Genomic DNA, 27,235 nt, shown 5'->3' with positions numbered 1-27,235 from the left:
GTTCTCTGGCTCTCTTTGGCACGAGCCCATGTGACAGACATTATGTCCTCTATCAGGGGACCCACATAACCTTGAGAAGTGTAAGCAATGCTTGCAGATTGCGTTGGGTCAGATAGTCTGGGCTGATAACAAAGCAGCCGCGGCAGCAGGGGGGAGTCAGCCCAGTCCAGCGCAATAACTGAAAACTATTTTGACCTGGTAACTGTTGGGTCTGCTGCCTGCGGCTACATCGTTGGACATGAACTGCAAAAGTAGTTAATTTATGCCTCCTTGAGTGTAGGAATGTGGTGATGATGGATAGGGATGGGAGGTTATTAGAAACATGGGGAGGAAGGAGAGGATGGAATTCCAGCTCGTGTTTTTATCTCTTACACACACACACACACACACACACGCTGGCTCCTTTGCATACACACTCTTGGCTGTCTTGCACGTGTGCAGTGCCAAAGCCACGCTTACACACTTGTGCCTGTCTTTCATGCACACACATGCAGGCACATGCTCACATGTTACAAGGGATTTTCCTGAGCTAAGTGCTCGAGCATGTTTATATGCTGGGATTTGCAGTTACTTCCTCCCAAGCACGATCTGTTTACACCTACTCCGGTGCAAACTCTTCGCTAAAAATCCTCTGTGTGTTCTGTCCTGACACTGTTTGATCCTTGAGATCCCTTCCAACCTGGTGCTCTATGATTCTGCTCACTCACAGACTATTGTTGGTTAGCAAAGCCATGATCAGAGACACACTACAAAACCAAGTCCAATTGACTTAGCCCTGTGGGTTTATGTAAGATGTGAGTTCGGTCTCGGTGATGCGCTGACATCACCGGCCAATTAGTTAAATGCTCTCTGCTCTGGCTGTTGTCTGCAGAAATATTCAGTGTACAAAACAGCCCTAGATGCCGAAGCCCATAGTCTGTATGTGAGAGAGGGAGCGACTGTGGCCATGTGCTGGGGATATAAATGAGCACTGGGGTATGTAAATAATAAGCAGAGAGACAGCTGAGAATAAAGAAATATTAGTTTAGATTATTTGAAACCATAAGAGAAGAGTGAGGATAAAAATGGTAATCTCAGGAGGGGAGTTTGATTGTAGTTACTCCTACAGGGATTTGCATAGGCCATAAAGCATCTGGATCCAGAGTCAACAGCCGCAGTCTCAGTACAGACAGTGGCCTTTCCTTCCTGCTGTGAGACAAAACACACCAACGGTTTTCTACTTAGAGGTACGCAGTGCTTCTGTTTCTGTCCTTTTCTCCCTTGCACAAAGTATCACATCACTCCCACATTCTCTCTCACCCTTTTTCCTGCTGTCTTTTACTGATGCTGCCATACGTGCTGACATACACGTTGTCCCCCCCTCTGCCACATATTCCCCTGATGTGCTTACACTCCATTTGGAAACGTACATTTGTTCTCATATGTACTTTCAAGCTATTGCTCGTGGACATGTGTAAGTATGAGCCCATGTTTGGAAAAGATGTTTTCAAAGGCACAAAGAAGATCCTGGAATTAGATTACGTGCAACCTCAGAACGCTGGGCAGCTACATGCAGGACAAGCTTGAGGAGTTCAGGGGAAGATCTGTGTATTTTCCATAGATATGTTGGGAACACTGGAGAGATGAGAAATGTGTAAAGGGTCACAGCGCTGACCTGTCCTTCAGGATGTCATCCACATTTGATTGGAAGATAAACACTGTATGGAATGGAAACATACCCTTCCACTGGTGTCCCCAAAGAGCACGTCTTCCTCCATGAGTCAGCGAGGGCCTGGGGACACCCAGCCATGAACTATTTTGGAGGCAATGACTTCAGCAAGTGGCAGGGGAAGCTATTGTGGAAATATGAATGTATTTTCCATTGGTGAGTCCTCCAGGGAAGGACAGAAAGATCTTGGTGCTGGGCCAGGTCCCCTATTTTTTCTTCACCCTTCTGGGAATGAAAGCCTTGCAGAGTATGCAAGGAACCCTACATACTGCATGTGAGCGTGTTTGGTTTGAGAGAGCTACGTGAGCCCTACACACACACGTTACATACAGAAAGGAGGACTTTAGGAAGCAGGAATCAACCTGTGTGAGACCATCATGGTGCCCTTTCCTTACAAGCTAGTCAACAGCACTTGACTCAGTGTGATCTCTCTGTTTTTTTCTGCTTGTCAAGTGAATATAGTACAATTTATCTGCATTTTAGATCTTGTGCTAGCACAATGCTTCATCATCAGAGGACAATGCGAGCTAAGAACAGAGAGCCAATGGGTTTACTCCTGTGCTTCACTTCCTCCAGCTTTTCTGTGAGTTAGAACATCACAGTGCCACTGAAAGCAGTGTGGCACCACAGTCCACACGCCAGCAATTAGCTCCTGTATTTCAGTATTGACAACGTCTACTCCTTTAATGGAGTGCAAAAAATACATCCAGTGGCCATCGAGATTAAAGGCTTCACTTTGCTTGTCTGTGAGCAGATTGCTCTGAAACCTCCAGACATCCCAAAAGCCAAGAGGAAACTCTACTCACATCGGTGGGGGATGACCTAAGGAGCCTTAGAAATTTCTGTCATGGTAGAGGTACCACTCCTGTGGAGATCTCTTGCAAGGAGATCACTTGGCACAGCTTTTCTTACTGAAAATAGCAACTCCCAACCAACGGTCCTGTGTCAGGGTTAGACCGTGTGCATCTTGGCACAAGTAGCTGGCACTGGTGCTAAAGGAGTAACTTTGTGAGCTGGTGTTAGTTGCTGTGCCAGCCTGAGGATGTGAAACTTGTTATTGTAAAGGAAAATTAGAGGTAACTATAATAAACATCTCAGAAGAAATGTGTAAAGTAACTGCAGATATAAAAAGATTTACTGACCATAATACCTGGTTAATTACATTCATAATAAATAGATGCCTACACTTATCTCAGGAATGTGGACAGCTTTATGTATTTACCTTGGATTTTGTGGTCTTTGTTAATCAATGGCCTGAAGTCCTTAGATGAAACTCACTATATGCAAAGTAATTGAAGTTTGGGAGTGGGTTATGAAAATACTTCAGATGACTGATACGCAGGATATTATAAGATCTTTGGCTGGATTGCAGCACTTCTTCAATATTTTGTTGCTTTTTGTGTCACCTTTAGAAAAGATATGCTTTTGTTTTTCTACAGAGCATACTTAGATGTCAACGAACTGAAGAACATACTCAAACTGGATGGATCCACGCACCTCAACATCTTCTTTGCCAATTCCTCTGAGGAAGAGCTGGCTGGAGTGGCAACTTGGCCCTGGGACAAGGAAGCCTTAATGCATCTAGGTGAGTGATAAAGATGTTTCTTTTTTTGTAAAGCATTCTTTTGAGGAGCTGAGAAGGAAAGACAAATATGCGTTAAGCTCTGTTCTGATTTCTTATCATTCCTCTAATATATAGTCAGGGGAAAAAAAGTATTGCACGATTCCCAGATACTGGCTCACAACCAGGAAAATATTAGGTTATAAACCCAAAGCATATTATGGTATTTGTAGATGATGTCAAGCTGAAAGTATTTCACCTTTTAAGTGAAGCTACTTTACAGGGCATTCACTCCATGGGAGCACTTTGTGAAGAAGATTGGGGGGGATAGGTGGGGGAATGCTAAATAGAAGTGAATTTTTAACCTTAGCCTGTTATGTTCTGCTCCATAGTTCATTACCTAGTAAGAGTTCAATTAATTTTCCTCACAAGCTGTAGTTAAAATTTGTTGTTATTTTTCTCTGCCAATGTGCAAAAGAGCAAACTGCTGGGAGATTGTATTTCTAATGTTCATTTAAGTGGAACTGGAAAGAATTCACTACCCTGCAGACTGCCCTGCGTGTTTCATAACTAGGTTGCTGAGTATGGCTGCTGGAACCCAGGGATCCAGACAAAGCTGTGCAGCCTCCCAAATGACTCATTGCCCTGACACCTGCAGTGCCACTGGACTTGTGTTCCTTGCAAAACGTCAGATGAACCTCAAAAGGTTCAGAAGGCACAGACTCAGTCTGTTTGTACTCCTCTTAACTGCACAAACCTCCCTCAGGCTGCGAACCTGATCTGGTCATCTTAGTAAAGCAGGGATTCTCACAAGTTTTCCAGATATTTCTTCAGCTTGTCCAGACCTTCCTAGGCTGGAGGCAAAGTCTAGTTTCAGCCAATTTCAGTCTTTGTGAGAGGCTCTTTCAGCCAGTTTTTATATTACCCAACCCCATGCTGAGCAAAACAAAGAAGACATAGTAAATGTAAACCTAGGTGAGGAGAGCAAAACATGGTGCTTATTGTTCTAAAGCATGCTATGAGAGCTGAATTACAATCGAGCATCAGTCAGGGAGGTGTTTCCACATTCAAAAGTACATTACCCCAAAACTAGACGTTAACATCTCTTATAGTCACCTGTTTCCAGAGCTCTGAGAGGCTCCACGGTCCAACCAAGCAGTTGGAGCTGGCTGCCCTACTTCAGTTAGTAAACATTTCATTGCAACATTCAGCTGCGCAGCTGCTCTGGAAGAAGTGTGAGCAGACTTCCCTTCCCAAGGATGGGCTCTGACACATATCCAGTCTCCTGCTGAGCTGGGCTGGACGTGAAGCCACTTCCACTCTGACTTGCCTCCAGCCCCATCTGCATGGGCTCCTGCTGGGGGCACCCAAACCAGAAGATGCTGAAAATGCCCAACCCTGGGCATTCCCTGCGGGAACATCTTTTGACAAAGATGTGATTTCTATTGCTTTGTAGTAGTATTTCTTTTGCTGTGTTTTCTGTTGCTTTGTAGTACCGTGACCCCTTACTCCTGCATTAGCCCCGCAGTAGCTCTGTTTGCTTCTGGTTGTGTAACAGCATGGGTTGCTGATGAGAAACATTAGCCCTGATGCCACTGCTGGAGTGAAATAAGCTGCAATATAGCCAGTCCTTCCCTAAATGAGTATTTTCACAGCTTCCCTTGGTGTTGCCATGGGAGGGAGCAGAGAACAAGGGGAGAGCTCCAGAGTGCCAAGAAGAACCTTCTGCAAGAGGGCTGGGGCTTGCCGAAAGCCCTGATGAGTTCTTCTGTCACTTCGTTAAGCTAATTGTCAACATCATGCCTAAGCAAAACAATTTAAATTCAGCCTCTACAGTGTATTGACAGAATTCATTGACCAAAAAAAAAAAAAAATCTCACAAGAAAAAAAAAGACATTAGCTAACAGTTTAAAGTTGATTTAGAGTGGAAAAAGTAAAAATAAATAAATAATGGTCATAATTTCCTGTCATAATAGTCCTCCCAGACCTGTGCTTGATCTGTAAGAATTCATCTTTAATCTTTTTTACTCTCTTCTATAAATCCAATATGTACTTAATAAAAAGTATGAAATATGTCCTGTGGTGCAGATCTAAAGGCTGGGATAGAGATTGTCTAGGTGAAGGAGTTTATCTTCTCTGCAAAACTGCAATTGATTTAGATTCTTGACAGCTGTGAAAAATATAAATTTTCAACAAAGGCAAAAATAAAATTTCCCTCTCAGCTGCCTCAGGGCTGTCCAATGCGAGAACCATTTACTCAGCCTTTATTTTGAAGGCACATCCTGATGAGGAATTTCATGCATACTCTTGCCATTGGAAAACAAACTCTGGAATTATCTTTGGGAAAGAGACTCCCCCAAAGTATACCAGGGTCCTGTCTGAGTGTAAATGGCTCCACCCGGGTAGAGACCAAGCACCAGAGGAAGCAGAGAATGTGTTGTGGAAACGGGAAGAGAGAGACACAGGGGATTGCTGTGGGTGAATACCAGTAGGGCTGTCTACAATTAACTGGGATTGTGGAGAACTAGACTAAGGAGCAGTTCCATGCTGTGAAAAGGATGTGCAGATGCTCCATGTGGCAGAAGAGGTGTGATGTTGTCTCTTGGTTTGACTTTATTCACTCTTTTTTGTCTGTATTTAAATTCTCAGTTCATTTTTTTTAAGACTATGTCTGTATTTGTACATGCCCACGTGACTGCTCTCCACTGTGCACATGTAGGCACACGTGCCCGTGCACAAAGGACAAGTCTTTGCTCTGTTGCTGTTGATGCAGGACATCTGAAGTGGCCCTTCCTCTCCCTTCAGCACTGAAAACATTTCATCTGGAATCTGTTGTGTTTAGACACTGTACTTGGAGGAAAACGTGAGACAACCAGGAAAACCAAAGGAGAACACTCAGGGAGGTCTAGAAAAACGAACTACAAGGAAAGGCTGAATGGATTACAGTTATCCAGGCTGAAGGAAGAGAGCTTAAAGTGGGGATGATGACAGTCTCATAAAAGCTGATGAAAGGGGAGAGAAATCTTCTGTTCTTCATATCCATCTGAGGCAGGACTTGAAGTCATGAACTTAAATTGCTGAAAAATCAATTCAGGTTAGATGTGAGTAAAATCCTTGCAGCCGTAAGGATACGTAGTGTGGAAGTTGATTGCTGGGTGAGTCATGACATCAGGGGCTGTGAAGAGATACTAGGCCAGTATATGTGAGGGACAGTACAGACCTAACTGGTCATGAGTTGTTTGAGATTGGAGTTTAGATGATTTCTTAAGATCTTCTTGGTTTGTCTTTGCCTCTAATTCCATGGTTATTGCAACCAAGTCTCCAGGCAGTTGAGAAAAAAGTGTCTGTGGTGCATCAGAAACCAGTGATCTCATCTTCCCTACCCTCCAGCCACTGATAAAAACCCGTTTTTCTCTTTCCCCCTACCCTCCAGCCACTGATAAAGTTTCTCCTGCCAAAACCTTTTCTCTCCTCATTGTCACTAAATTATTAGTGTACCACATCCAAGATTTATTTTCCCAGTATAACTTTCACAAAGCAGTCTCCCATTCTCATGGTAGGCAGTATACACAAAGAGTTTTAAATAAAAGGCTTGGAAAAGTTGAGGTCAACAAGCTAGCTAAAGAAAATATGAAGCAAACCATAAATCCAGAGGTACATCTAGCTGAGCTAAAAAAATAATTCTTATGATTAATTCAATATACTGTAAATCCTCACTAATTTACTATTTGCTTATCTACATATCCCATAATTCATACAACAAAAAAAAATCATTGTTGATTTTCTTTGTGCACATTTAACAGCCATGTGGTTCTGTTGGAATTATCACATTCCAGGATTTCATGTTTTTTTGACACATTAGACTTATGCATATTCATCAGTGGACTGTGCAGTTCAGATCAAACTAAGCTTGTCTGGGTATGTGAACAGAGCGTGTTTCTGACAGTTCCTTCAAAGCTGTCTGTATGATCAGAGCACACCCTGCAAAAACTGCTCCAGCCTTGGGTGTATTCTGTTCTCTTTGTCCAGCTATTAGTTTGCAAATATTAGTGCAACCTACTGCAATATTTAGGGCGTTTCAGAAGTTAATAAGCTTCTGTTACATCTTTACCTGGTGCAGTAATATACAGAGAGCAAGCACTCCAAGTATGTTTTGTTGGGCTCTTGGTATCAAATCCTTTGTTTATGTTATATGAGCAGGATCATTCTTTTTAACCACATTATTTGAAATTGCATAGTACAAAGTAGTTAAACTTAAGATTTTTCTCTAAGTTAACAAACCAGATTGAGCATATGCAGTTGAACACCGACTGACATTGTGGTTTTGGTTTAGGACACTGGGCTCTGTCCCACAATTCCTCATCCTTAGAGCTCCACATCAAGATTAAGCCTCACTGTGCAGTGTCTCTGAGCAAGAAGTGTGTCTGATTGTGCAAAAAGCAACCTATGCTCTAGAGGATCCAACTAACTGCCAGTAGAACTGCCCTTAAGGTTGTCTTCCTTTCCCTCGCTGTTCTGAGGAAGATCAGGCAAACATAGAAGCTATTCTCCTTTCCTCTTGCAGGTGGCATTGTGCTGAATCCCTCCTTCTATGGAATCCCTGGCCACACCCACACAATGATCCACGAAATTGGGCACAGCCTGGGGCTCTACCATGTCTTCCGGGGAATCTCTGAGATCCTCTCCTGCAGCGACCCGTGCATGGAAACAGAGCCCTCCTTCGAGACTGGGGACCTCTGTAGTGACACCAACCCTGCTCCCAAGCACAAGCTGTGTGGGGATCCTGGGCCTGGCAACGACACCTGCGGGTTTCACAGTTTCCTAAACACGCCTTTCAGTAACTTCATGAGCTACGCAGGTACTTGGGTGTCCTCGGTTTGCTGGTGGTGTCTGTGGTTGGGCAAGACCAAAGAGTAGCAGCACGACCTCTGATTTCTACAGTCCATTTCATGTGGGGCTTTATGTGTGTGTCCATTGGTCTAAGACCAATTTATGCGGAATCAAAACTGGTGGCCTCAGGAATCCCTTCTAGATCTCCTGTTCTTTTTTGGCAGTTTTTCTTTTCTTTACAGAGTTTCATGTGAAGACCAGGCAGAAGGTTTGGGGGAGGGAAGAAACGAGAAAACAGTTTCTAAAGGCTCTACAGCAAATTTGACACCCTATTTCCCTGGGATCTGGATGTCTGATCTTTGAGGACTTCCTTGGAAAAAAAAAAATAAAAAAAAATATATAGTTCAGAGACTGTTTATTCTCTCCCAAGGAGACCTTGAACATCAGATGAATATTGATATCACCAAGGCTGTAGGATGTCCTGTGATAGTAGATATCTAATGAAGCACTACTCATGCCTCCAGGTGTCTGTTCCAATATGTTAGTTGTTTGATTTGGAGTCACCGTGGCTCAGCTGGAACTACTCACATCTTTGTGGAGAGATCATCAGTGTGAGTACTAGGATGTTCCCTGGATCAGGATTGCTCTTCTGGTCAAAGACTACCAGTGTGCTGTGCTGGTTTGTGCTGGGAGTGCAACGAAAAGGGCAGTTAAAGGCAGTTATCAGTGCAGTTAAACAACCCCTCCAAGAGAAATAAGCTGCTTAAGCAAAAGCTTGATCTTGTAACTGCAGGCTTCTGTAGACACCGTGGTGTTACTCAGGGGTGCACTTGTGGCACTCCTACCAACCGAGTGCATGGCAGAGGGCATGAGCTCCTGTGACCCTTGCCCATTGGATAAGGGTGGGCTCCTTGCTGCATCTCTGGAAGTTCAAGGGGAGCTGGAGGATCCTCTGCTATTTCTCAGAATGAACAGGGGATACCTTAGCTCGTGTTTCTCCTTATTTGGGGTCACAGGGTCTAGCTGTGATGAAGGTCTGTGACACTGAGCTGACAGCACCAACAGCATTTTAAAGGTGACCAGTGTACTTCTAGCCACTGAAGGGCACTTTTATACTCCAGACAGAAACACAGATTGCCCACTCAAAAGGTCATAGGAGTGCTTATTCTGTGATAAAACTGTAGAGAAGCAAAGTGTTTAATGTCAGCTGGGGCACAGATTGCAGTGATTTATAACAGAGATGCTTTTATGTCCTTCATGGCACTAGCTAAAAGTGATGCTTGGATTTCTGTTTATTTTTCTGTTTGTTTAGAGGGTGTTTTCAGGGACAAACACCCCTGCTCTGAGTCAGCTCCTCAGTGTGCTGTGCGCTTTTGTGCGTGCGGTAGGGCGGCGTCCCGCTGCGTGATAGAGCCTTCTGGTAACCACCCAGATCAGCCCGTGCCTCTTCAGATGGCAATAGCCCTCCACCAAATCTGCATGTTTGTATGTGGCAACGGGTGGAGCCTGCTTGTTTCATAATGCTGAGATCTCTTCTTCCAAATAGAACTTGCCTTGCCAGTTCTCTGGAGAGCTGAGAGAGACAGACCACAGAGATATCTATCTGCTCCTGGGAGCTACGTATGTGCCAGTGTGATGAGCAGAATTCCCTTTTTTTTTTCCTTGAAAAATTAAGTGAAGGGATATGATAGGTATCTCTAGAGCTCATGCATGAATCTGTTTGCTTTTCTGTTGTTGCCAGTGGAATAAAAATATATCAGGATATCAAATTGCTGTAGAAATACCTTTGAAACATCTAGTTTGAGGTCATGCAGTTCCAAACATTGCCTTTCTTGCCTTTCTGTTTTGCTGCTTCTCTACAGCTTGATCATATTGTTTGTCTCTCTGTCTTTATCTCTAACATCCATCTGTCCAGTTCCTCCCACCTCTATAGCAGAGCACTTTTCTTTCCCTTGAAATATTGAGTTGAGATGTCCAGAAGACCAAGAAGTGTGAGAAATTAGACTTGTAAATTATTTTTACAAGTTTGAATAGCCATGGTGTTCCCAAATAAAAAGATAAGCCTTTTAGATGACTCTTCATGAAATCAGCAGGAACTCTGCCTCTGAATTCTGTTGGAATATTCATCCCAGCAAAGTCTTTTGAATGTCTCTAATTATTACTGAAACTGAGGAGCTTGAACATTTCTTGAAATCAAGTGCTCAAGTGGAATACCTTTCTCCCCAACCTCTCCTCCCATCCCCTCCCCCAGGACACAGCCTGTGCTGATGTTTAAACAGATTGAGAATGCAGGTCATCTTTCTCCTGTGCCATTGTCTCACTGCTTTGTCCTATATATATTTTATTGTTCCTTTATGATGCCTATTAAGGGCCTTTGTCTCCTTCTGGGCTTCCGTGAAGAATATTTATGGCTTTTACAGCATGCTCAGGGATAGACCATTGAGAATTATTGAGGAAATCCAGAGATGTCATATTAAAGTAGCTTTCTGCATACCCATGGGGATTTGTAGAGATTTTCAAGCTGGTGGTGTCTGTCTATCTGTTGTGCATGTTTGATGAGAGGAGCTTCACTGTTCAGTGGAATTAGGAGAGCCACAGGAGAACATGTGAACTGACATGTCCCTACTGTGGTAGGACAACATTTGGGGCTGTAATTTGAGCAGGATCCCACCCGAAGCTGTCTCCTTTTGTTTGCATCTCTGGGAAGATGTGGTAAGGTTTTAAATTAGCCGGTGAATTCACACTTCTCTTTAGAACAAATTCAGATTTTTTCGTTCCTCTGGAGTTCCTCAGGGCACGGGCTTGGAGACAGCAGAGCATCGAGTGCCGCTATGGCAATATTGAACTGCCAACGTACACGCACGCAAGCGACTCTCTGAGCAGCCTTTGGTGACCTGCATCTTCCCAGAAAAATGTATTACTTGACCTGTGCAAAACTGTCATTGTTGTTTGTGTCACAGCAGCGTGCAGAGGTCCCATCTGGGACTGAGCTTCACTGGGCTACGAGCTCTGCAGGCACATGTGAAGAAACACTCTGTCTTTTCAAGAGCTTTTCATCTGATGGGAAGAGTATCAGAAAAAAAATGGTTCAAGATCTTCAGTGTAGCTTTTCTGGCTGGCTTTGCACAACATATTTATTCCTTCTGTGATCTGCACAATAGAGAAATAGTCATTTTCTACTTCTCTGGGGCATTGTAGTTGTAAAGTTGGTTGGTGTTCAGAGGGCACTAGATGTGTTCCTCTTGCCAAATCATGTTTGGCAAAAACAGAAGAAATGAGGAGTGGATATTTATGGGAAATCATTCAGGAAAGTGATTGCTCCATTTTGAGTGGAAAAAAAAAATATTTAAAATGCTCAGGAAAAGTTCAGACAGGGGTTACCATCATCATGGTAATGGGGGATATTTTAAAGAGAAATAATGTTAGTTTACTGCATGAAAAGTTTCCACTTTTAATCATTGTTTGTAATTTTTTTTAATTGAACTTTCAGAATATTTTAATTTATTCATTAGAAAATTTAAGAACTTTTAAATATGTAAATATTTTTAATTCTGTGTTCTTTTAATGTAAGAAGCCTGCCCATCTATTGCACACAGTTTGCATGAATCTCAGCCAGTGCTTTATCCTAACACTACTTGTCCTTTGCCCTTTTCCCTTCTCTGAGATACTCTTTTAGACTTGAAATTCTTCTAAGCCCACAGTTCCACTGGTAGCCCCAATTCTGACCAGAAGGTGCTGCCCTGAGGCTTTCTGTTTCTTCATCTCCATGTGTCTCTGGCTCATCTAGGGATGACCTCTAGGTGCTTCATGTGTATCCTGGACCAGAGGGAGGGAACATTTATTGATTTATTTTTCCCTTTTAACTTTTGTTTCCTTTCACCTACCTCCACAACTGATGATTGCACTAATTTGTTCACAAGCCATCAACTGTTGATTGCTGGGAGAAATCGTCCCCACCCTTGCAAGAATCTCCCATTCTCTGGGTTGTACTTCTCTAGTTTGCTCTCAGCTTATCTCCTGGGTGGCTGATGTGGCTTCTACTTTAATTTCAGATGACGACTGCACCGACTCCTTCACACCCAACCAAGTGGCCAGGATGCATTGCTACTTGGACCTCGTCTATCAGAGCTGGCAGCCCACGAAGAAACCGGCTCCTGTTGCAATTGCCCCCCAGATTGTGGCTCGGACCTCCACCTCTGTCACCCTGGAGTGGTTTCCACCCATTGATGGCCACTTCTTTGAAAGGTGATCACACGCTGCTCTGTACCCTCACACTGAATTGAATGGAAAGGGAACAGGAAACAACCCGAGGCCTCAATCCAGGAGTGCAGCTTTGTCACGTGCTGTGCTCAGTCTGGATTAAGGCTCTTTCCTAAATTGGTTCCTACTGAGGAGGTTATTGATCTGTTTTCTGCTCTTCCTTTCTCAGCCTGTAGCACTCGGTTGAGGGCCATTGATTTGCCACGTAAAGGGCAAATCTTTTTCCATATGTTATGGGAGGAATTTTCAATCAATGATTCTGGCCTTGTGATTCCCACTGTTATTGCTGCTCACAAATACCTGTGGGCTTCAGCTCTGCCTGCACGTTCCCCCCTCCTCCTCTTGCACGTTGTCTTTGCAAGGACAAAGCGAATCTTTCTTCTACCCCTGTGACCACACAGAGCTCATGGGCAGTGGAGTCACACAGGGAAAGAAGGTGGCAGGGCCAGGGACAAAAACTGCCTCCTCACCTGAGCTGCAGGTCTGAGGTGGGAGTTGAGCGAGGCAGAGTCAAAGACCTAAACCCCTGAATATCGTGCAAATGTCATCTTGCTGCACCCTGAGCAGAGCATGTAGGTCAGGACACGTGTGTGTTATGTCTGGTAGGCGTGCAGCTATGTGGTACCCATAACAAAAAATGAAATGGATGTAGGGCTCTAGACAAGAGCTGCACCACACTGCAGCTCATAGCTGGAGCAACGTTACCCCAGGATGACCTGAGCAGCTGGGTAGTTCATCTAAATACTCCTACGCAGTGCTTGGATGAGCTTGGAAGAGACCTTCCTAAATGAGTGACCTTCTTGCATTACTATTAACTCACCTTCCCTCTTTGTATTTCTTCCCTGCTTTTTGCTTTGTTATTTTATAGAGAACAAAGTTTGAGTGTCCTTCAGGACTGTAGCAGTTCGTATCACAGGAGGCCAAATTTACAAGCATATTAGCACCCAAAAAGCTGTCTCAGCACTGCTGCTTTGTTCAGTGAGAGCACCTTGAAAGCCACTGCCTCCATCAGAGATGAAACTCCTTCCAGCACTGCTAGGACACCATGGTCATTCCAGTGGCCAGCCTGCATTTTAACTGAGTAGGCAGATAGCTGTTATTTTCACATGAGATTTTCCACCTTTATTGCAGATTAGTATGGGCAGGGCAATCAAATCATATTAGGAGCTGATAAAAAGAGGTCTTATGCCCTGAACTGTGTTTGCTTTAATTGCAGTTTTGCAACTGACTCCTTTAATTCCTTATGTGTGAAAAGGACTTCTATGAAGTTCTGAAAATAAAATCAGATTTTTTTAGCCCATATTCATTTTTAGGTAAATTAAGTTTCTCCAATTTAATTTAGATTTCAGGAGATACTTATTGTGTGTTAAATAAATACCATCTGCCTCTTAAAACACGTTGATGCAGAGTTAATTGTTATGTAACCAAATATGTCTTTATTACATATTTCTCATAACTCAATCAATATGTTCTTAATAACCTCTAGTTAGTTGCTTCTTAAATAACATACAGTGGATAGCCTGCTAAATCTAAAATTTCATAACAAAGTTATCATATGTTAAATAAATAGTGATTTTCTAGGAAAAAAAAAAAAAAAAGTCCTCTGGGTTTTCAAACCTGAGCTCAGTATTACTGAAGAGATTTAAAGAGACAGCCTCAAGTAGTTTGAGTCCAATTCCTTGTTAAAACGAGATTCCCAGAGCTAACGGATCCAGAAATGTTGCTGTGACCATTTAAAAAATTTTGCTGAAATATGGAAGTGATCCTGTCTAAAACATGCCCGAATTTCTGATAGATTAATCAAAACAAGGGAGATAGTAGTCTAACAGTGACTAATCCTGGAAAAGCTCACGTGCTGAACTTCCAGCCTCGATGTGCCCAGCGCTGCTCAGTTACAGATACATGTCTGTATCAATTTGGAAAATTGGGTCACTGTGCAAGACAAGTAGGAGGTAAAATTGGCCAAGTATAATCTTATCTGTGTGTGGGAATACTGTAAATCTTTGCAGATATTTTTACACAAAGTGCACACCATGGCCCAAATTTTACTTGCCTCACTTGAGTGAATAAACTCATTCACTTCAATGGGACTATTCATGTAAAAAACAGAAGACTGATACTCAGCTGCAAGAGCCTTGGGCTTGGTTTCGAATGCACAGAGGCCCCTTCCATGCTGTTTTGACAGTGTAAAAGGGCCTTAAAAGGATGAATGGCTCTGGCTACATTAGCAAGTACTGTGGTCCAATATAAGTAGATCTCTAGCTCAAAACAGTTGTTAATGAAGACCTGACGTCAACACTGTAGAGGTTTAGGGGTGGGTGTTTCAGCCCAGCTCTATCCTGGCCCCATGACATCATTGGAGCACATCAGGTGTGGTCTTGGAGCACATCTCTGCTCTGGTTTCAGTCAAAACTGGGTCCAGCTTCCATGCTTCAGGACTGCTCTGAGTTCTCTAAGTGGGCAAGATGAAGAGTTTCACTTCAAAAGCTCACTTCTAATCCAAATTAAGATGCTGCTGTAGGTGCACACAGTATGACTCAAGTTCCTTTTATGTCCCTTTTATTCTCTAGAGCTGTGCACAGGCAATGACTTCTGCTTAATGAAAGTCAGGATGGGGGAATTTAGCCTTGTGTTTTAAAACATAACACTGGGCTGGCTGTGTCTCTGGGTGAGCTCCTGACTGGTCTGTGGTTGAAGGGAGAAGAAACATGGAGGTAAAGACCACGTGCCTTTTCCCTACTTAGATGTGGCTTTGCCACAGGTGCCACAGCATCAAGTGCTTTTCTCTTAGGGCCTCAGTTCTAGGAATTACATGATTAATTATGTGGATCCATAATGATAATTCATAGTTCTTGTAAATTTGGGGTTGGCTACCCTATGTCCTCACACCTCGGCAAGAGTAACTACATGAGCTGTTCCTACCTGTTTATCACGTTCAATGGATGGATGCTGTAATACTCTAAAGAGTCATTTACCTGCACATAAATTTGCCATCTTGTGTCTGACCCCGAACTCCAACAGCTGGTTGAGTTTCCAAACACTTCTAATAATCAAATATATCAAGAACCAGCATTTCTTCTTGTGGCTACTACACACAGAATTGGAATACTTCCCATTGTCCATCCTCCCACTAAAAAAAAAAGAGCTTGAAAAACGTTGCATGCGCGTATAATAATATCTAATAAAATAATAACAGAGCCAACAGAACAAGTGAAAACAAGTGAGAAAAAGAAAACTCTGTTCATTTCCTGACTGCATCTCTTAGATGCGTTCATCTGCTGTCGCTAAGCATCCATTCATGAGCCTCCTGTTTGATATGCGTAGGCAGGATGTAAACAGTTATTGTAATAGGGCTCTGCAGCAAATTCTGCTTGGACAGGAAACTTTGAATGCATCTGCTCTTCCAAGTTTTCATTGAGGTGACTGCATTAATTTCCATGAATGTGATGCTATCTTGTTCTTAGCAAGCAAATATTTTGGTCAGTATGGTGTCCCACATGGAGATGGCTGGGCTTGATAATGGCTTGTTTAAACCTTGCTGGAAAGTTTCAGTGCCTTGGAGGGGAGAGCACCAGTTCTGAATTTCAAGTAAGCAGATCCAATTTAGTCTGAAAACAGGCACTCTTTGCTGAAAGGAATGACAGATTTTTACTAGTTTTGAGTTGCTCACTGAACTGGTGCTGGCCCTGAAGAGAACTGTCTGTTTTTCACTAGTAATCTTTAGATTTTTGAATCCACTTCACTGAAATATCATGCTGTAGGAATGAATTCCTCCTGCCCTCTGAACTTCATAACCTGGAATTTCCCCAGTACTTGGCTTATTAGAAAACAGAGAAGTCTAGATTTTCCATTACCCTGCACTTTGGGGAGTCATGTGCACTGGTGTATAAGGTGTCAAATATGCTATCGTTCCTAATTAATGGTGTTTTGAACCAATTTACGCTCATTTTGTCTTGATGTCAGTGGCTGCATAAGGTGTAAGGATCTGGCATAGATTTTCATAAGCCTGTAAATGTGATTCCATAATTAGTTTTGACATTCATGGATGTTTGTAGGATTTGTATGCAAAAGTCCACAGACCAAAATCTTTAACCCAGGAGTCATCCTCTGTGTGTAACTCCTTTCAGCCAGTAGAGTTACATCAGGGTTGAGTTTGGCTCTCAAACTGGAAAAGTAAAAAGAGAAAGTTTGCTCATAGCCTTTCCCACATGATGCTCCTTGTGATTTCTCTTACCTCCAAGTCCTTGCTGGTGAAAGGAAATGTTTGTCCATAAACCTACAGTTTTTTCCACCATGGCAGCCTGTGATGAAATTGTATAGCTGCTAATTTGAGTAAAAAGCAGTTCTAATTGTGGAAACCTGGCTTTCAGAGCCCTGTTCTCATCCAGGACCAAGGGCTAATGCAGGAGCCTCTTTGCAGAGAATCTGAAAGATAGTTATTGCAGGGACTTCTATCCTGACGGCTGGTGGATGTGTCTGAAAAACAACTACTGCACAATAATTCTATCCTTTTATTTCTCAGTGCCTTTTCTTGGATTTTTATTTATTTATTTATTTATTTTTATTTTAATGTATTATTTAGGCAAGCTGAATTGGACACTTAAACCACAGTTAAATAGGCAGCTGAGAAATGAATCATGCCAATAGTCCAGGTAGGCAAAGTGAAACAGAGAGAAGTTATTCACAACCTGCCCAAATTTATACATTGTCAGCACTACGAGCTGTACAAGGAAGAAGAGGGCACCTCTACCTCCCTCTTTTTTATTCCACCCCATTGCCACCTTTTATTCTTCAGGTGTTTCCAGCAGGTGCATCCCTTTCTGCACCACCTGCGAGTTCAGCCTTTTACTGGCTCTTTGCAGGGGTGGCTGTGGGTCATCTTGAAAAGGAGACAAGTTTTACCACCAGTTTCATTCCATGTCCCCCTGTTGACAGTCCCTGCTTCTGCCTAATTGAGCCAACAGAAAGCTGACTTTCAAATAGACATCTGTCAACAAATGGGAGATGCTAAGCTGTGAGGCAGCTGAGCATGTGTCGTCCTTACCAGCAAAGGGGAAGGAGATGGCACAGCCCAGGATTGCTGTGAGAGTAGATTTACAGTCCTGCTGTGCTCGCTGAGGATCCAAAATAAGTTCTGCCTGAGGATGACAACACCCTTTGCAAAGAAACCGAAAGAAATCGTGCAATGGGAGATTTGAAAATTTACATAGCTGATTATAGTAATTGATGACTCAATCCATACTTACTTGGGTAGTTTAAAGTACACTATGTGTTACAAATTGTTTGCTTAAAACTTCTGTCCTTTCCTAGGTGTATTTAATCTTTAAAATATTTCTTTTTCTCCTTTCATTTCGAATGGGCAGTGTTCCTTCAAGGAGAACAGTGAATTCTGAGTATTAAGCAACTTACTGGGATGAGTAACTACACATTCTGGGTCACACACACAGTTCCAAATTTTGTGACCCCAAGGAACTTAGAGCTGAACTGTGAGTTGCATCTTCAGCTGGTATAAATCAGCTTCATGTTATGGAAGACATTGGAGTTATTCCAGTCTACACCAGCTTAAATCCTGATCCTGTGAATGTATTAGTAAAAATATTTGTGAATTGATGTTTAACTGGATTTTCATGTCCAAAAAAATGTCCATGTTTCACTTCTGCTGATAGTTTTTTATTGATAGTAGCTGGTATTAGATGTATTGTGTAGGTGAAGTAACGTTGGCATGGGACAGTGAAGTGCCTGTCTTAGTGCCATGCCATCTGATGGCATGGAGCCATAAGACATTCCAGTTCAGAAAGAGTCATCCACTGGTGCCAAAGCTGAAGGTTTCCCTTGAGAAAGAGATTAAGGGCATGTTCTTTTCTGTATGTTCATAACTCACCATTTTTCCCGGCTTACAGTGATCTGTGACACCCCTCCAAAAGCAGGTCCTTGCATCCTTAGCAAAGCTGTGCTTCACAGAGCACATCTGTCTGTTCTTCTTAGAGCCTGGGACTTCACCCTCTCCTCTAAAGACCAGTAAGCTCAAGGCCTTCACAATCCTCAAGATGCTACAAGTTCAAGCAATACATCCATGGTGGGAGCAGAAATAGATCTCATACCTCCTGAGGACAGTTTCTGTGTTCTAACCACTAAGCATCACATATTCTTTTGTCAGGGTTTGATGCAGTTGTGGAGCGGGAGGGGGGAAGAAAAAGTTATAGCTGAGCATGATTTCACAGTTTGCTGTTGTTTTGTGTTGGGTAGTGGACTCAGAGATGCTGTCTACACAACCTGCTAGCCCAGACCTACAGAAGGTCAGCATCAGAAAACACTCTTGTCTGTGCCTTGAGAAAACAGGGTTAAGTGGAACTGAATTCTAAGTCTTATTGCTTTTAATATAGTTGAATAAGCAGCTCATTCAGCTGTTACTAAGTTGGTGTGTTTTCCTGTTTTCCTGGCCTCCTAGAGAAGTGGGATCAGCATGTGATCTGTGTGTGGAAGGAAGAGTCCTGGTGCAATACGCCTTCAGCGCCTCTTCTCCGATGCCCTGTGATCCCTCGGGGCACTGGAGCCCACGGGAAGCAGAAGGTGAGTTGCAGGGCTGGGGACAAAGACATGGTGGGGAGAAGATGGGCCAGAGCAAAAGGAGAGTCACAAAGACAAAATGGGAAAGTCTGGGAGAGAGTGATTGATCTTACCTGTAGGTAGCATGAACAAAACTAGAGGACAGATGAATACACTGTGCCCTGAAGTAATGCCACTGGCTGAAGTACATGAATTTTGACCCCTGTGTCCTGATCTTCCCTATGAATTAAATGAGTTCTGGAAGTTGAACCTGAATTTCAGAAAACAGTGGAGTGCCTAGAAATGCTGACCATCCACATCTGCCAGATGAATTAATGAAGGGAAATGTTGACTCCTTCTACTCCAACTCTGCAAGTGAGGAATTGCATGTTATTTATTGGGACCCGATTTCTGCTGCCTTCTCTGGTGTTGAATAGTAGTGGGCTGCACCAGCAGACAGGCTGACAGGAGATTGCCCTGTGGGCAAGTGCTCTGCAGCATGAGAGCAGGTGACTATGTCAAGCCTTTTCTAGTTCAGGGTGTTTTGCAAGACATTCCTATTGCTTCTCTTGGAGCATATTGGCAGGATAATGGTCTGCAGAGATGGTTGTACAATGCCATTAGATTTCCACCACTAATTCTCCTCTATATGTACCTTCCATTACTTAAGTAGGTGGATGCCATAGAGCATATTTAAGTTTATACCAGGCAGAGGTCAGCAATCACAAACTATGGTTTGGGAAGAGCAGAATGCTATTTCAGTCTGGCCATCATGAGCTGTTCCTTTGGGAGCAGCACACTCTGGACCCAGACTTCACTGTAAACACACAGGTGGGCTTGGTGACTCAAAGGCCAGTCCCTGGATTTTGCAAAACCATTGTACAAATACATCCTTACATTAAGGGCTTCTCTGTCCTGCAGCTGGAGTACGTGGGCGTTGTTCCACAAGGAAGATGATTTGTAAGTTAATATGGTGATCTGTGCAGTGCTGGCACCCAGGAGCCCTCCCTGGTCCTAAGGTCAGCATGTGCAGCAAGCTGCATCCCCACTGCATGGTGAGACAACATGTGTGGGCAAGTGTCCTCTGACCTGCACACCTGTGTCCCTGGGTGGGGGGCCAGTGGAGATTATGGTTCACTCCAACTCACCCCACAGATTCACAGAATGTTAGGGGTTGGAAGGGACCTCAAAAGATCATTTAGTCCAACCCCCTTGCCAGAGGACCCTACCAATCTGGACATCCAAGGGCCAAGGCTACCAGGTACAGCCATGAGTGCCCCTGCCCCTTGGGTGGGTGTTCAAGAGCTTTGACAGAGGCAGCAGTGCTCCAGCTCTGAGCGTGGCTGGATGATCGAGCGAACAGGATTAGCACAGTTTGGATCATTTGCCACAGTAGTGCAGGGTAGAAGCTGGAATTTCTACTAAGCCAAGGATTACAAGACTTTGAAACTTGGTTTCATTTGGAACAAAACCTGAAACTTTTGAAATTCTCCGTGAAGGAAAATTAAAACCAAAAAGTGTTTGGGGCTGGCCAAAATGTTTTGTGTAGCTCATATAATTCCTCTTTCATGAACTTCAGTTAAATGATGACATTTGAAAATATCCCCTTTTAGTTTATAATCTAGGGCAAAGGCAACTTTTAATATCAAAAGTGCAAAAGTGAAACAATTTCTTCCAAAAATGGCAGAACACAACGTTCCAATATTGTTAGAACTTTCTTCCCATATTCTCTTCCACACTAAAATTTTGGCCAAACGAAGCCAGTTTTGCAAAGAGTTCTGCTTTTGAAAGAACTGTGTATTCCATTGAGGTACACAAGTCTGTCAAAATTTCTCCGACGAGCTCTGATTTGAAAACTTCTAGATCTCACACATCTTGCCAGCGGCATCGTTCCTAGAGAAACTAAGCTACTCTAAGATTTATTACTCAGCTGCATTTTGCATTTAATTTCCTCTTCTTACAGTGTGTGCCTGCATGTTCTTAACTGTGAAGGGTGCAGTCTGATCCTTATCGTTCTCATTCAGTTGCTGTTGTGCCATTGCTCTGGAAAGAAAATTTGGGAATCCTATCCTCTTACTACGTTAGCAAGTTGTCTCCACTTTAGGGTAGAAAATATACCAAGTGTATGGTATCTGTTGCCTGTAATTTTCTGTCATCACTACCACACTCCCTGACATTCAGGGTCTCTGCCTATTTGCACTTGCTTTTATAAATAGCACAGTTAGATCATTGTCTGGCTTCTTTAATTGTCTATCTGTGAATATTCAAGCATGCAAGCTTTAAATTCACTTTCTGCAGGTGTTCATGTGTGTAAATCTCCACTGCTTGAATGTTCAGGGAAAGTGAACACAAAGGAGACATAAACATGGCTCGTTTTAACAACTTGAGATGACATTTTAAAATTTTAGAAGACCCTCATGGAAAATGTTTTGAGGTCCTCATCCAGCTTCTTAGCAGAAAACTGTATTTCTCATGTATCTCTGAAGCAGCTCTGAACTTGGTTGGTCTGATTTAATTTTCCTGAGGTCTCAGGACTCAGGACTGAGTCTCAGGACTCAGCATTGTCATGCTGCAGCTACCCCAGGTAGCTGACACCAGCTGTGCTCTGGACAACGTGAGCTGTGCCCATTGCAAAGCTCTGCTGTGGGGTCTGTGTCCTTCCTGGTGTTCTGCTTGTGTGTTCAGCCCCTGGGCTGAGGTATTCTGTGATTCCTTCTCAGCCAGTTGTGCCCCTTGCAGGAGGGGCTGTGTGCTCCTTGGCAGTGCTTGTGGGTAGGCACTGGAGATGAGACAGTTCTGATTTACTCTTTGCCTTTGCCATAGAGCAAGGAAGCTCTAGCCTGCCTGGATTCTCACCAGCAACACCAGGTAGATAAACAAAACTTACAGCACCTCCACAACTCAGTCAAAGGGGTTTTTTACATATGAAAGGTGATTTTGGCTCAAACTCAAGTAAGTACCTTTGCTTACTGTGCAATGCATGCCTGTGTCAGCCAATTGCTGCTGCCTGGCTCACTGTTGACTAAGGGAAGTGTGAGAATATAATAAAAAATCTTGCTGCCTTAGGCTGCTCTAGTGCCCTGACTTTCCCAGTGGTCGATACTTCACTCGAGAGTGTTTCGTTCTGTATTTGCAAGTGGAATTGTCTCAGTTGGACATTAGAGTCCCACTGGATGGTTCCTTTGTCTTGACCACCTAAGAAATGTGGCAGGTGAATTGTAGCTGTGGCAGCAGCTGGATCCCCACAGGCTGCTGATCCCAGCTGGCCTCCCCATGCAAGTGTGTCAAGTCTCTGTCCGTGTCTACAGGCAATGGAGGGACATTCATCACAGCACTTCACTGTGTGGTGAAGGCTTGTGCTGGCACACCAGGCTGTGGTTGTGGCTAACATTTTAGGGGAAGGCTTTCTCCAATTCTGCCATCCCTGCTCTCTCACCAGGAGGTGGGATTTAGCTTATCCTCACAGACCTCACAGTCACGTTTTGTGTTAGGTTAGACAGGAGGTTGTATGAGGTGCTATTCTATGACCAATCTTGCTAGCAATCTTATAAACCAAAGGGTTTTCAGAACCTGAGTGAACAGGGGCAGAATAACTGCTCCACCATTTCTTTTTATGTCCAAATATTTGTAATTTTCATAGCATTTGCACATCTCTAGATATCTAGAGTTACATGGAATAAGGTTTCTGTCCTCTTCCACAATTAAATGAATGTTTGTTACCCACGGGTAAGTGTTTGATGATATTTAAGAAAGGGTTTCTTTCTCTCAACTTCATTGAGGTTTTTAATTTATGGATTACTGCATTCATATGCCCATTTTTGGGGTAAGGATCTGCATTAAACTCCCTGGAGGCTGAGTCCAATTCATGTAACTCCAGGGATCACACCCTGTTTTACCAAAATGTATAGGTTTATTTACTAAGTCTTACAGAGGCTTTGAACTGGCAGAGGTGAATTTGCAGGAACCCAAGTGGGGAACACTTTTGAAGACATACTAGGCTGTAAGCCATCGATCAACTCCCTTTTCCTATAGAATCATAGAACCATTAAGGTTGGAAAAGACTTTTAAGATCATCAAGTTCAACCATCAACCCAACACTACCATAACCACTAAACCATGTTGTAAAGTGCCACATCTTATCTGTGAGATGGCAGCAACAAGATTGACAGATCTTTCCAAAGCCCTCTGAGATATTAGGGTTAAAAGCAGCCTTCTTAGGGCTGCAGTCAGGAGCTTGCTGTGAGCCTGTGAGAGTCATCAGAGGGTCCAGCCAAGCACATGCAGATGGCAACAACTGTTGTGAGATAACGTGAGTCGAATGGGGTATTCACTACTCAGAATGATTATCCACAGTACTTGCAAGCTTGCCAGGGAGAAAAAAACTTGAGCGTGTTAAATGGAACTCTGGCTTTCTTCAAAATCTATCATTGCTGTGGTCTTTCCAGATGCTGAGGTTAGTGGCATTCCCGCTGCTCTGTGGCAGGCGAGGAGGAGAGGAGGGCTATGGGTGTGTGTGGGTGAAGGAGAAGTGTTAAAAGTGGTGCATCTGCAGGACCATTGGGTGGTTGGGGAGGGCAGCCTCAGATACCAGGAGAGATATGCTGCATCTGGCTTCATGTGGGATGAACATGAGAATTCCCTGTGCTGTTTATCCTTGACAGAAGAGGCACATTTCTAACACTTGACTGGATCACAGACAATAACAATAACCTTCACACATTGCCCTTTTCTCTTCAAATTAGTAGCGACGTCCTGTTTGCTCATGTTTGCCCAGTGCTTTATCCTTTATCTCACTTTCTTCCTCTGGTGCAAACAGCTGTGCTCTCTTTTTTCTTTTTTTTTTTTTTTTTTCACTTTGCCTTCTCCTTTTCTCTCCTCTCATTACCTTTCTTTATCTTTACTTTTCCCCTTTTTCTTTTCTGTACTTTGTCTTCTCCCTATCCTGCTTGCTGCCTTGTGATTATTTGGGAAGGAAGAGGGAATTTATAGCTCTCACTGGATTCTGTTACCAACTGTTCCACCCATCTGACCTCTCTGGATCTTGCAGTCCGTGACTCCGTGCCAAATTGTAATGTTACCATAGTATTTGGGAGCCCAGCAAGCATTGTGGCTTTCATTAGTTTTTAGTAATACCTCCCGTGTAGTTGAACATAGCCAACGGTGAGAAATGTAAAAGTACAAGTGCCTGTTGTTTCATCCCAACGAGTGCAAAGAGAACTCAGACCTGTGCTCCATGTGCCTCCAAAAAAAAAAGGCTCTTACACAATGTGCTAGATTAGCCTGTAAATGGCAAAGGAGTTGCCCCTCAACAGCACAGTGCAACAGCTTCTTGGAATCAACAAAAGCTCTTTTCTTGGCTTTGTTAAAGTGAAAAATATTGTGCTTTAGAGTGAGAGGCAAGGGAATAAGCAGGAGCACAGAGGTGAATGGAAGGCAAAGTGATGCTGTTTATCAGGTGAAGTACCAAGTGGAAGGGCAAGAAAACATTGTTTGGCCCAGAGGAAGGCACTAGAAATAGGAATTACAGGACCAAATGCAGAGGTACAGGATGTGTTGTGTGGTGTCTGGTCCAGCGGGGCACTTAAACCGGGTTTGCATCTCATCTGGCCAGGGGATGTTGGCATTTTGTTCCTCATTTCCATGCTGGCCAAGCCTCTTCTGCTCAAGTAAATAATTAGTTTCCTGGACAGATATGTTCTCCTGCCATCAGTTTGTCTTTCAAGAATGATGCCAATGGTAATACATGTTTGCTAAAGTCCTTTTTGCCTTGTCTTTGCTTCCTTCTTTCTTTCCAGGCCACCCTGATGTTGAGCAGCCTTGTAAGTCCAGTGTCAGAACATGGAGTCCCAACTCTGCAGTCAACCAACACACGGTGCCCCCGGCCTGTCCCGAGCCTCAGGGCTGCTACCTGCAGTTGGAGTTCCGTTATCCCCTGACTCCAGAGTCCCTCACAGTCTGGGTGACGTTTGTTTCCCCAGACTGGGACTCCAGCGGAGCAGTGAATGACATCAAGTTGCTCACCGTTAGCGGGAGGAACATTTCTCTTGGGCCACAGAATGTCTTCTGTGACATCCCGTTGACAATAAAGCTGGATGCAGGACAAGTGGGCGAGGAGGTGTATGGGATCCAGATCTACACTCTGGATGAGCACCTGGAAATTGATGCTGCCATGCTGAGCTCTGTCCCCAACAGCACGCTGTGTGCAGACTGCAAACCCATCCAGTACAAGGTGGTTCGGGACCCTCCTTTCCAGTCTGGATCTCCAGTTGTCATCTCAAACCTCAGCAGGAGATTTGTTGACACGTAAGTACTGCTTTCCAGAGGGATGAATAGACTTGTTCAGAGAAAAACAGTGACCTGTTGTTTTCATCTTATTAATGTCTATCATCACAATTGATTGTTAAGATTTTGAACTAGATAGATGTACCAGGCATCACCAAGAGAGAATATTCTCACAGTTTCTCTCTGGAACCAGAAGCATCACACTCAGGTGAAATATCCCATGATTTTGCAGATAGTTTGTGAGAATTTTCTGGGCTGGTTGTGCAGAGGTGTGAAATTCAGGCTTTGCTTAACCAGAAAGGATATTGCCAACTACCTATGACAAGTTAAATGTTTAAGATAACCTGAATGAAGACCTCTGGAGTAGCATGACCATAATTTTCTTAGAAGTTTTTTGAAAGTACTATTTTTATGGAGGCAAAATGGCTTTCAGTGCTGACGCACCAATGAACTACTTGTAGTTCATGAACTACTACAAAAACTCACACTTGTATGTTCAGGTATAGAAATGATTTTTGACCACTTTCATTTTCTGCTTTCAAGTGTCACTAAACCAAATTGTGTTGGAGTGAGAATGTTCTATCAGAGTAAACATGCCCCGTGCATTAGGTTGTTGTAGGGACAGAGTTTCCTTCCAGCTACACTCATCTCATCAAGGAATGCATGACTGTTGAGGAGAATAGAGTACAACTTCAAAATATTGACTGATTTCAAGGAGATCCTTGATCTACCCATAGGCATTCTACAGCAGGAAGAAAAACATCTTTTGCATAACCTGATTCCCTGGAAATGATTCACTCATCTGTGGGAACAACATGAAGCTCTTTTGAAAAATGAACACCAGATAAAAGGAAACCTGCTAAGAAAACTGCACGCTCATTTAGAAAAGATGATCTAATTAGCACAGCTAATATCAAGGAAGCATACATCATTATGGTCTTCTAAAGCATATTTAAATATAATAAAAATGATTAATTAACAATTCAGTAATCACGACCTACCATCCCTTTCATGGCCAAATTATACAGCTCAGAAGATGCAAATTGTCCCTATGGATTTAAAAATTCAAAGTAACTAACAGTAGTGAATCTGAAAACAAGGCCCGGGACGTCACTGGGGTTACTCATGTGCTGAAAGTTAAGCATGTGCTTAGGCGCTTTCTTGGGTTGTAGCTTTGTTCCAAAAATTGCTGGCACTTAACCTGAGATGAACATTGGCATATTGGAAACATGGAAAATGGTGCATTTTCCCATGGTTTTGCTGTGAAAGCATCTTTCCCTGAAACCTCGCCCGCTCTCATTGGAAAATGGGACTGGTTTACTTTGAAATATTTGCGTACCTTAGCACAAATACCCACAGAAACAGGTCCAGTTTTGACTTCATAACTAAATATCAAAATTTTTAAAGAAAGAAAGAAAAGCCCAAAACATAACTTGTATTCTGAGTTCTGTTTCCTTGTGTTTTATCATGATTTTGTGGGTTGCTTCTAGCTTATAGGTAGCTGAAGTGAAATGAGGCTCTAATAATTAAATCAGTAGCCAGGGATTAATGACAGTTTCCCTGTGTGTCACTGAATAAACCAGGTGGGGTAACATTACTGTACCTGCCTGTGTGTCTCACCTAGTTACAGAGACAGCTAAAAGTCAGGCATAAAGTTTACATCAGTCTTTCTGGGTTCTACCTCTGATCAATAGACAGGAATGGGTGTTCCTGGAGATTGACCCAGCCAACCTCACCAAACCCTCCAGTCTAACTGTCCTCAGATTGGCTGTATCTTTGAAGGGGGCTACTGGGAAAATCCTGAGAGTGAGCTGCGATGAGACACTTGGAAAGCTAATATGAAGTTTTTAGTCAAGTTAAGATGCAGATTCTTAAGCGCTCAGTGTTGGTTTTGATTCAAGTCTCCTTCACAGGGTTGAAATTCTGAAAAGCGGGGTGATTTTTTTTCCTCCTAATATCCATCTGTGCACAGCACTGATCCGTATCCCCTGGTGATGAGGGGTCATGCAGGTTTTCAGGCTGATCCTGCTGAGCCACACTTTGAAAGA

The 27,235-nt window shown here is 43.2% G+C and overlaps 1 protein-coding gene across 1 annotated transcript in view; it reads left to right on the top strand.

The window, feature by feature from the left end:
- Positions 1-3,147: 3,147 nt before the first annotated feature.
- Positions 3,148-27,235, top strand: part of LOC103780112 (pappalysin-1-like) — a gene marked incomplete at both ends in the record, with an annotated part of 40,697 nt that continues 16,609 nt past the window's right edge. The window contains 5 exons of the mRNA XM_008947761.1: positions 3,148-3,293; positions 7,834-8,127; positions 12,152-12,344; positions 18,808-18,929; positions 24,701-25,208. Of these exons, the coding sequence (XP_008946009.1) occupies positions 3,148-3,293; positions 7,834-8,127; positions 12,152-12,344; positions 18,808-18,929; positions 24,701-25,208 (1,263 nt within the window). The remainder of the gene's footprint in view (positions 3,294-7,833; positions 8,128-12,151; positions 12,345-18,807; positions 18,930-24,700; positions 25,209-27,235) is intronic.

This window comes from Merops nubicus, unplaced genomic scaffold, assembly GCF_000691845.1.
Source record: "Merops nubicus isolate BGI_N331 unplaced genomic scaffold, ASM69184v1 scaffold20019, whole genome shotgun sequence".
Lineage (NCBI taxonomy): Eukaryota > Metazoa > Chordata > Aves > Coraciiformes > Meropidae > Merops > Merops nubicus.
The sequence above is the reverse complement of the archived record's forward strand: the minus strand, read 5'-3'. Positions and strand labels throughout refer to the sequence as shown.